Below are 10,361 nucleotides of genomic sequence, written 5' to 3' on the forward strand. Positions count from 1 at the left end.
CTGTAGACCGTTGAATGGAAACGACTTTGGATTTAGACAATGTGAATCTTTATGTAGAAATCAATCGAGAGCCCAATTAATGAAATGGTGATACCTTTATGTGTTTGACAGACAACATACCCACAAGAATACCCAGGCAGGCTTGATAGCCACAGTTATCAACTGTACAAGATTGTAGGAATTTCGTTGGTGGCAGGTATGGGTTAGTTTTATGCTTCAATCATGTTATCAAAAATATAGCTTCATCGCTCAACTGGATTACGCAGTATTATAGAGTGAGTATGATATCTAGAACTGGATTACACAGTATTATAGAGTGAGTATTCTTTCGCTTGAACGGTCTGTAATGGAACGTTTTTATGCCCGCCCAGTTATTTTAACTTCTTTTTCAAAATATTTTTGATCATTGTTGAAAATTAATACTCTGAACAGACTCATCACAAATATTCTTTAACTGATCACTTATCAAAAGCTTGTGAGGTTTCTTATGTAGCCCGTGAATTATTTTGATTTTAACCGAGGAAGACTCGCTTATTACGTTTGATAACAAAGGCATTAGCAATGGGTTCTACAGCAACCCACTTCCCTTTTCTAAGTACTTGCAAACCGCTGACATCACCTTGCATTAGAACAATGATGCCACCTGCATCTGAATGGCTTCTTAAAGCAAGGGTAACATCTGGGTTTGGGCATGGTGGATAGTAATTTACAAGTAACAGTTGTCTGTGTTCCCCAAAAATATTATTCAAGTAATCAGAATGGAGTCCTAGAGCTTCAAAAATTGTAGCCAGCAGCCTTAAACACAGTGCCCTCACCTCCACAGTGTACTTGCTTGTAATTTCCCTATAACAAAAGCTTCAATATTATATTAAACCAAACGAGTTATGGTTGTTGCTTTAATGGTTGACATAAGGTTTAATGGCTACCTATAGGCTGCAGGTTTTTTAGGCCAAGAGTCGATGACTTCGTGTAATGAAAAACAAGGATGTATTAGATAGTCCCTCCAGTTAAGGACTTCATCTTTGTGAATATTGAAGCTTGTAGCAAGTTGAGCCAGTTGCTGTGGATCCTCTGAATAGAGGCATGCACGATCTTCCATCGGCTTTTCGAAGAATTCTTTGGCGATTCCCATCATGTTTTTCATCACCCTCTCCGGTACCCCATGGTTCACTATCTGATCATATCATGCAGCTTCAACCATATTAATGTTGAATTTGAACAATTTTTTTTTTAAGAATTAATGTTCATAATTGAGATTTTGGAAGTTTATTGAGAGATATTATGAGATTCAAAATTCAAATCTTAAAATTCAATGTTCAAATCTTAAAATTCAAAATTCAAATCTTCAAAACAGTTTATATCGCAATATCATGAGATTCAAATTTCAAAGCCTCATGAATCCAATCCCTTCCGAAAAAAAAAAATCATAACATGGGACATTAGAGATTGAAGGTTGTACCTGGAAAAATCCATACTCCTGACATGCATGTTGGATTTGTTGTATGACAGTGGTTCTACTAGGGCCATCTAAGTGTTTCAGATCCTCCACTGGAATGCTCTCACATAAAGATACCTAAGACATGTTGGGTTGCTCCTAGGGAGGCAAAATATATTTGTTCTGCACCTCAACATTGTTTATTCCATTGCATAGTAGTTTCTCAACACCATTAGCATTGGTCTCAGTGTGAAGATCCATTCTAGAGGACGTGCATATTTCTTTCCTCTTGATGTTATTGCGAATACAATCTTTTTTCCATAGGATGTTGCACAAATTCTAATCGATGTTAGAAATTGCAAGTTCGCATTGCAGAAATTACAATCTGTAGAGCCCTGAATGGAAACAGAGGCTATAGTCAACCAATAGTTTTTAGCACGGAAACATTGACAGTTGCAATAGAAAGTGTCCCGGATGAAAACAATATTGCAAAGGGAGGATTTGGCTCGTATACAAGGTATTAGCGCTTACTTTATAATATCATTTATTCTGATAGTCTAGCAGGTAAACTGTTCATTGTACAAGCTTTATGTAAACCAATTTCAGAGTTAAAATAAATCCTCAGACATAGTTAGAATTTTCAAAGAAACTTTTAACAAGCCATAATATATTACAAGCAACAATCATCGCAACTAGCATTCCCCCCAACAGTACACAACGAAAGGCACTTGAGCATTCTTGAAATATTTGAAGAGTACAAAAAGTTCTTGTGCAAAATGTGCAAGAGTATATAACGGAAAAAACTATCTTAGCATATAAAAATAGCTCTGTAATGGAGTTGAACTAAGATAGCTTAGCCAACTCCACCGATGAAAACATCTTCACAGTACCCAAATCACATATAGAGAGATGTGATAATGCTATTCTAAGCCCCAAATACAAATCAAAATTAAATGTCGAAACTCAAGAGCAAACTCCAATGATACAAAACTAATTGAATCCACCAATCCCTAAATATGCAAAAGCATCTTAACAAAGCTATTCAAAGGCATCATCATCGTCATTTGGAAGGGGTTGGGCCACAACTACTACAAGTTCCGCCTCGTACCTGACAACATAAAAGATTGTAAGCCAAAGTTTCAATCTTTTAGAAATGGAACAAATTATTTCAATAAAAGTTAACAAAAAATAATAAGAAAATAACATTCTACTTACTGTTGCTGGGTTGTAAGGTCTATATGAACCTCAGGAGCAGCAAGAGAAGGTGACTCCACAAAATGAAGGTTTGGATCCCTATAAAAATAACCCATTATAGAATCAATGCAAATTTTTTAATATAACATTCATGTTAGGGAGCATCAAAAACTAGATTAAAGGCTCACCCTAAGAGCTTTCGTGCCAAGTACAGGAATGGCTTCTCAAAGTTGTAGTTACTTTTTGCAGATATCTCATAGTACTGAAGATTCTTCTTTCTATGAAAAGTAACTTGCTTAGCTTTCACTTGCTTATTCTTCACATTAACCTTGTTTCCACAAAGAACAATAGGAATGTTCTCACACACCCTGAAATTCACAAAGATATTTAGCTAATTGGTTCAGGCAGTTGTGCCACCACACAATTAAGGAACCTTCATTTCTACTTAGAGATCCAACCCCTTTGTAAAAGAGATACCTGCAAAGATCTCTGTGCCACGTTGGGACATTCTTGTAAGTCAATCGTGCAGTAACATCAAACATGATAACTTCACATTGCCAATGAATACTGCAACAAACAAAATCCCAATCAGTAAATAAGAAGGAAACAAATAAATAGAAGTGGAAAAACATGGAACCCTCACCAATTCAATCAGGAAAATGGCAACAGAAACAGGAAAAGCAAACCAATATTGATCAAAACAACCAATAACAGAGTCTGTCTATAAATTCAAAATTAAACTAAATTAAAATTCAAATAAATATAAGTGGAAAAATACGGAACCCTTGCCAGTTCAACGAGGAAAATTCCAACAGAAGCAGGAAAAGCAAACTAGTATTGATCAAAACAACCAATGACACAGTCTGTCTATAAATTCAAAATGAAATTAAATTAAAATTCAAAATAAAGAGACATAAATGAGTAAAACGGAGTGCTGATAAAAAGGAACCAAAAAAAGGGCTCATAGTTGCTCCATTGTCATTGATATTGAGGTTAAAAGCTGTTGCTACTGAGCCCACACTACATACATATCAACACGAGAAAATAGAATTGATAAGTCAAAAGTTCTCTTGGGATCGATCCAAGTTTAAATCCATGTAGGACCTTTTTAAAAAAAAAGTTGAAAAGGCACCCCAAAAGCTCAAATGTACAGTGCTCCAATCAACAGGTGTCTACTACACCTGCAGAGGATGACAAAAAACACTACTTTCGTAAAGTCCCAAGAGACCTGATTTCAAGTGAAAATCAAAATCAGTTTGGAAAAATACAGAAATGGGAAAATAATCAAACTAATTATTGATGTACCTTAACCACATTTTGTCATTAAACCTTACCTGATTGAGCTATAAGGTTGGGTCAGCATTTCATCCTTGGCTTTCTCAACTTGACAAAGCACCATAGCCTGCAAATAATCAAATAATCAATTCAAGTATCATGGACTGAATAAACACTGAGATTCTGTATGGTTGTATTGTGTTCTCATCCACATGGATGTCTTACTTTAGAAACATTTGCAGCAAGACTATTTAGAACAGCTTCCACATAACCACGGACTTCTTGAGCCATCATTCTGAGCTCCTCCTCCAGATCTACAGGCCTTCTTACCATGGTTTCTTGGATTATAAACAAGAAAATCAAATTGAGGTTGAATATTAAGTTGGGAAATAATTTTTCTATTCTCATCGTTGTATATGGTCATGGTCTCCTAGGCTAAAATGTGTATTGATTCTTAAATTATTTAATAGCAAACATTTTGATTATGTACATGTGCAACTTACGATGGAACTTTATGTGCTTCATTGCCTATATGCAAGTGTTTCAATGCAAGCTATAGTTGTTCATGATTATACTTTGGGTTACATAAATTAGTCTTGGTCTTTGGCCAGCTAAATATTTCCTACCCTCTACCTTATATCTATTTAAGTTTTAACAGTGGAAATAGTTTGTCTTGAAGATTGAAGAAAACTCAAAGGATGTTAGTCCTAGTTTAAAGCAAAGACTAGCAATCTATTTTCATTTTCTACTAAATAGTTCTCTACCAGAGAAACCAAATTTTTTGGTTACCTATAATTATTCATAAGTTGAACAATTGTCCAGTAGCACAATGCCTACTTATCTGCAATATAATTGTCTAGCAGAAATAAATGTGACTAGCATGCATTTGAATGCAGTTTACTAATATTTTAACCATAAACAAACATGTGAGTACTCGATAGTAAATCAAGACAATTCCATATAACATAATGTAATTTAGTTAATGAAGGCTTCTCACCAGATCATGCCATCATTATGTCAGTGGTTATAATATATACAATGTACAGTTGAGGAGGAACTTCTATTTATGGATATATAATAGTGAACTCAACTGAGCTTGTGTTTTATTTGTCTCAAACAACCTATGAAAGGTTTGTTGTAGTATAAAGGGTGCATCTTTATCCAATGCTTTAATTGTCTTTGCAGGTTGACATTGTAATGGGCCAAAGGTTAATGACTCTATCTTCCAGCAAGAATTGGCAAGCAAATGAATTTCACCAATGGCTCCAACATAGAACCAAATTTCAGGAATGGCAGACTAGTGCCTTTCTTGCTGGGAATATCCTAAGAATGGTCCCTTCATGTAGGGGATGTCCCAGTGACATCCAATGAGCCGTTCCCACAAAAATGGAGATGCATCAAATGATATTTGTGGCATTCCTGTTCTCATCCCCATTCCATAGAAAATAGGTAAAAAACATAGGAGAACAGGGATGCCTCAAATATCATTTGAGAATCAAAGTCTATAGAAGGATGTCTCTAGAGGGGCTCAACACTTTGTTACATTGTTACATTCCAAGGATATGTAATTATTCTTCTTCAGCTTCAGAAGGCTTATTGTAGCGTAACTACCAGGTAATTTGTCAGAATTACGCCCAAGTTTTACTACTTCAAATGGGAGTTAGAAGTTTGGATTTAAGATGCTACCTTAGCTTTGATAAGCGTTCCATCTCCTAGTTTTACTATAGTTAAAGAAGAATCTGTAGACTGTTGAATGGAAACAACTTTAGCATTGAATCTGATCGTTCCTGGAGCCAATTCTTTTGCAAGGGTATCCAGAAGCATACTCCTTTGCACGCATCAAACTTCATGATTTCCACTGATAGACAGGAAAAGTACTTAGTATTACAAAGCATGTGGAAAAAAAGATGACCAAAATAGTTAATGGGATAGAAAGTACATCATGTCACAAATCACAACATATCTATTTCATGCCCTGCAAAAACTTGTAAACTCAACCACTGAGATAAAATAATGAAATTAAACAACATTTTGAACTGTTAAAAATAGAAGGAACGAAGGCCAAGTACTATGTAATACACACAGTCCACCAAGTGAAAAGGCTAGTTGGCCTTGAGTTGCATCTGTGGCTCCAAGAATATCAGTCACTATCCTGAGTGGGATCACCAATACAATTTTTTTTTTTATTATTTATTCAACTTATTGACCATTATCTTAAAACAACTGTAAATAACCTAGTAGAATCCAACATAGTTCCATTTAATCTAACATAAGAATGTACAAATCTATCTAATCCGTAAGAATATCAGTTCCATTTAATCTAACCTAAAGATAGTATAAATCTATCTAAACCTCGAAAATATCACACCTCAATGCTTAAAAGTCAGTATTTAAAAAAACTGACAAAAAAATCTCGGTTCAAGAGTTTATCACCTTAGGTAAAAACAACTAAAAAAGTAAAACAATTAAAAAAACTAAAAAAGTAAAACAAAACAAATTAACCTCACAAGCTAGAAGAGACTAATCTTAACTAAACCTAAAACCAAATAGTTTAGACCTAAAATGATTCATCTTAAGTTCATGTTATCTTTAAGATGATGAGAACAAAAAAATTACTAAAACAAAAAATATTAACCTAGTAAACTAGAATACATTAATCTTCATCAAACCTATTAAAAAAGCATCTTAATCTCAAAGAATATATCAACTTAAGCAAAAGATAGGAGAAAATAAATAAATAAACCATCTTAACCTAATACACTATGATAGAATTTTCTTAACCATTAAAGTCCACAAAAATCCATGATGTATTAAAGCCATCCATGATGTATTAAAGCCAGATGAAAATTAGAGTAGATCCAACTGAACTACGATCTATCCATCAACCAGCTGCAAACGTCAAAGAGATACCAAATTAAGAAAAACTATGAATAAACTCCCATTACCAATACCAACCAGCATTATATCCATCTTTATCAATCTATTTTTAAGCTGGGTGCAAAGTTCACTGAGATACCAAATTTAAAGAACTACCATAAATAATAGATCCATTTTCACCAGATCTATTTTGGTTAACCATAATAAAATAATAATTGTGTGCAAACCTCATATTCAAAAATTTGAATCTATTATTCTCTAGTACCAATTATATGGTATTTTGACAAGACAAAAACTATTATTTTAATGTTTTAAAAGTGAATATATGATCGCTAGGTTTTTGAAAATACTCAAAATATTTATTAAATAATACTTGATTGTCCAAAGACTATTATTTCGAACTGAATATTTATTAAATAGTGTTTCCCAGGTATTTCGAACTGAATATTTATTAGATAGTGTTTCCCAGGCCAAAAAAAAAAGATGTCTTAACCTTGAAGATGGATCTATTAAGTTATTAACTCTAGTTGCAGACCTGAATGTTTTAACCTTGAATCTATTAGCTCTTGCTGAAAAGAAACTCTTTATTAGATAATATTGATTTTAACTTTGAATCAACAGACTCAATGAGCAAACAAAATGTTTCTTAGATAGTGTTACAGTCCAGAAGCAAACAACCTTGAATCTATTAGGGCTGGCCACAGATCTCAATGTTTTACCCTTGAACCTATGAACTCCATGTGCAAACCTGAATATTTATTACATAGTGTTTGACATGCAAAGACATTAAGGTCTTAGAATCTTACTTTACTTTTAATCGTTTCTATTAGCATAGCTTCTGGTGCCTATGTTAGTGTTACAATTGTGCATTATACAGCAGGGATTAATAGGATAGCATATTGGCCCATATAAAAATAGTAAATAGTATGGTGTGGCAAATATGCAATGAAGTGGTGATAGTACAAATGCAAAAGGAGGAAGAGGAAGTGCTGGCAACTCTATGTGAGGATGGGAATGACTCAACTTCTATGTATGTGCCATTTTGTGGCAGCACTGAGTACATTGAATATGGACAAAGGTAGTGAGTTCATTGAATATGGACAATGGCACAACATGATCTAAACCGGTGCCATTGTTTAGACACCATCAAGTTATAATTGAATGTGAGCACTACCAAATAAAATCAGACCTATCTAGTCTAATATGCACTAGAAACTTTGATAAGATTGCAGAGGTTGTGAAGCTCAAGCATGCATATTAGAATACTAAAACTGGAGATATGAACTCTGCAACCTCGATGTGCATATCAGACCTGGTAATAATAACCAAATATTATTACCATTAGAGTGTCTCTCTTTCAATTTTTTGCAGTGTATTGTCTGTATAAATTGAAGAGAGTAGAAGGGTACAAATTTATTATATCAGTGAAGCCATTCTTGCATGTTTGTATAAATTGAAGAGAGGAGAAGGGAAGGAATTTATTATACCAGTGAACCCATTCCCGCATGTTGGGTTCGCTTGGACTAGGAGCATCTGGGTCTATCATTACCTGATCAAATGTAAATGCATGCATTCATAGAAGACCCATAACAAATTTATATGTAAATATTCATTCTATGAAACCAGAGGTGCTGGAATTAAATTATTGATGAAATGGGTACCAGAGTATAGAGACTCTCGTCGAAGTGTCGACCCGCTATTTGCACATTGGGGTGGTCAACAGTAGCAGAGGGCTTGATCTCGTAGCCATTGGTGACCTGCTTGGATCCATAGTAGACGGCCATGTCCATTGAAGGCACGAACATGTCAATAACATCGCCTATCACTCTTCCTACTACCAGGGGATCTGTTGAACGAGCCATTGCAGCAGAGATGAATCCCAATTTTGCTTCCTGATTTCCTTCCTTCTCCTTTCTCACCTCCTTCAAATTCACAGTCGAAGTCGATTCAAGTTAAGTGGCGAATGTAGCGGAGGTGTCTTATGGCATGTAAATAAATTGAATGAATTTGCAAGGGAATAAGAATCATACTCAATACAAGCAGGTTGAGTTATGTTGTTCCGGCAAGCGCAGGCGCAAGTAGGGCATGGTGTTATAGTATCATTATAGAACGATGATAAGGAGACATAGCATGTTGAACTTTTTTGAGCCAAGAACTGAGAATATGTGCATGTTACATTCCATGTCACTGCACAAGGACAAGGGAAATTCAAATATAAGACTTAGCCAGCTCAGAGTGAAACACATAACATTCACAAATATATAAATTATGAGGGATTATAATAGTGTATTACTCAGAACTTGAGTGGTTCTGCGGCGATCTGGACTAAAGAACAGGTTGGGTTTAACAATCTTAGCAGGGCCACAAGTATAACCTGGTCCTAGAGCCTTCAAAGTGAAATTCTTTGGCAATTTGACAGTTTTGTTAGTGGTCCCTAAATTGCCCACACTAACTTGGAAGGATGTGATGGAATTTGGAGGATCCTGAGCCCAAGATGCCAATGCTCCACCTTTGCAGCAATTAGTAAATTGTTGATTGTAAGGCACACCTGGTAAGAGATCAACAATGGTGGGTTCCTTCTTGCAACAGTGTGGAACACCTGCTTTCCATTTGGAGCAATATCCTTGCTCTGTTATCTGGCCACCAACCACAGCCCAGATGACCTCCTTTTATGCCCAGTGCCAACCCAAAGTCCATCCTAGGGGGCTTGGTATATGGCGGTATTGCTGAAAATTGTGCATGGTCACGGCCACCTACAGAGGGAAGCTCATTAGACTCAGCAAAGAGTAAAATAAGTTCTAGCATGAAGATTTTCAGGGAATTTTTAGTAAATTGTACCAATGTTTCTAGTGAGTACTTACTTAACTTCAGGGACATAAAGCTAATTAAAAATGAGTGAAGTATTTACTCAAATTATCGAACATACCAATCAATACAACACAATTTATCAGAAATTTTAATCAATATCAAAATAAACTCTACCTAACTTGAAGGTTTTCCAAATTTGTCATCATGTCAAGCTTTTAGAATTTAACTTGTAGGATACTAGGAATGAAATTCAGAAAAGCTCAACATTTATTTCAGGAAAATGAGGAAAGGGAATTATAATTCAAGACCTATTTGATGAAAGGGCATTACTTGCAACATATCCATCTGCAGTCCAAGACACAATATCCCATTTGATTGTTATGTTACTATTTGGATCCAGTGGATCATAAGCACCTGTAAAGCACACAATGTAGATAAATTTTAAGTTAATATTGTATTCATATCCTTGATAAGGATGGAAAAGTTTAAGAATGGAAATTGATCTTAAAACTTAAAATTTTGCCAAATTTTATGGTAAAAATAAGTTTATATTATAAATCTTGGCGTGTTATAGAAAACAAACTACAAAATTTAAACATGTAAAATGGAAATTAGCAAAATTTAACCCCTGAATTGAAACATCACCTGCAGGTGAAAATGCAATAGCCAAGATAGTTAATGCCAAGAAAAACCCAGCTGCATTCCTGATCAACATATGGCAATTCTGCATGCAACTTCTTCCCTCTGAAGACTTTAACTCTCTTCTCTCCAT

At 35.0% G+C, this 10,361-nt stretch overlaps 2 protein-coding genes and 1 pseudogene across 2 annotated transcripts; all 3 read right to left on the reverse strand.

Annotated features, from left to right (window-relative positions):
* Positions 1-512: 512 nt before the first annotated feature.
* Positions 513-1,696, reverse strand: LOC149166288 (protein DMR6-LIKE OXYGENASE 1 pseudogene; annotated as a pseudogene).
* Positions 1,697-2,473: 777 nt separating this feature from the next.
* Positions 2,474-4,237, reverse strand: LOC149166289 (GTP-binding nuclear protein Ran1B-like). Its single transcript, XM_089430120.1, has 6 exons — positions 4,130-4,237; positions 3,964-4,031; positions 3,107-3,196; positions 2,818-2,997; positions 2,651-2,728; positions 2,474-2,543 (listed from the first exon to the last, which is right to left on the reverse strand). Exons 1-6 carry the CDS (start codon positions 4,235-4,237, stop codon positions 2,474-2,476), a joined length of 594 nt encoding a protein of 197 aa, XP_089286246.1.
* A 1,635-nt stretch (positions 4,238-5,872) lies between these two features.
* Positions 5,873-8,643, reverse strand: LOC149166290 (protein MOTHER of FT and TFL1-like). Its single transcript, XM_089430121.1, has 4 exons — positions 8,443-8,643; positions 8,269-8,330; positions 5,988-6,056; positions 5,873-5,879 (listed from the first exon to the last, which is right to left on the reverse strand). Exons 1-4 carry the CDS (start codon positions 8,641-8,643, stop codon positions 5,873-5,875), a joined length of 339 nt encoding a protein of 112 aa, XP_089286247.1.
* Between the last annotated feature and the right edge of the window lie 1,718 nt (positions 8,644-10,361).

This window comes from Pinus tabuliformis, chromosome 5_1 (assembly GCF_031772625.1).
Source record: "Pinus tabuliformis cultivar Carrire ecotype Pingquan chromosome 5_1, CPIR1, whole genome shotgun sequence".
Taxonomy (NCBI): Eukaryota; Viridiplantae; Streptophyta; class Pinopsida; order Pinales; family Pinaceae; genus Pinus; species Pinus tabuliformis.

Bases quoted from the DNA above. Each gene is read 5' to 3' on its own strand.
- LOC149166290 (XM_089430121.1), bottom strand. From the start codon at position 8,643: ATGGCTCGTTCAACAGATCCCCTGGTAGTAGGAAGAGTGATAGGCGAT. The intron at 8,331-8,442 runs GTACCCATTTCA...ACATTTGATCAG, and splicing joins ACGAGAGTCTCTATACTCTG to GTAATGATAGACCCAGATGC. The intron at 6,057-8,268 runs GTATAATAAATT...GATCCCACTCAG, and splicing joins ATGCGGGAATGGGTTCACTG to GATAGTGACTGATATTCTTG.
- LOC149166289 (XM_089430120.1), bottom strand. From the start codon at position 4,237: ATGGTAAGAAGGCCTGTAGATCTGGAGGAGGAGCTCAGAATGATGGCT. The intron at 3,197-3,963 runs GTAAGGTTTAAT...TGTTTGTTGCAG, and splicing joins CAACCTTATAGCTCAATCAG to TATTCATTGGCAATGTGAAG. The intron at 2,729-2,817 runs GTGAGCCTTTAA...TTATTTTTATAG, and splicing joins TTGGCACGAAAGCTCTTAGG to GGATCCAAACCTTCATTTTG.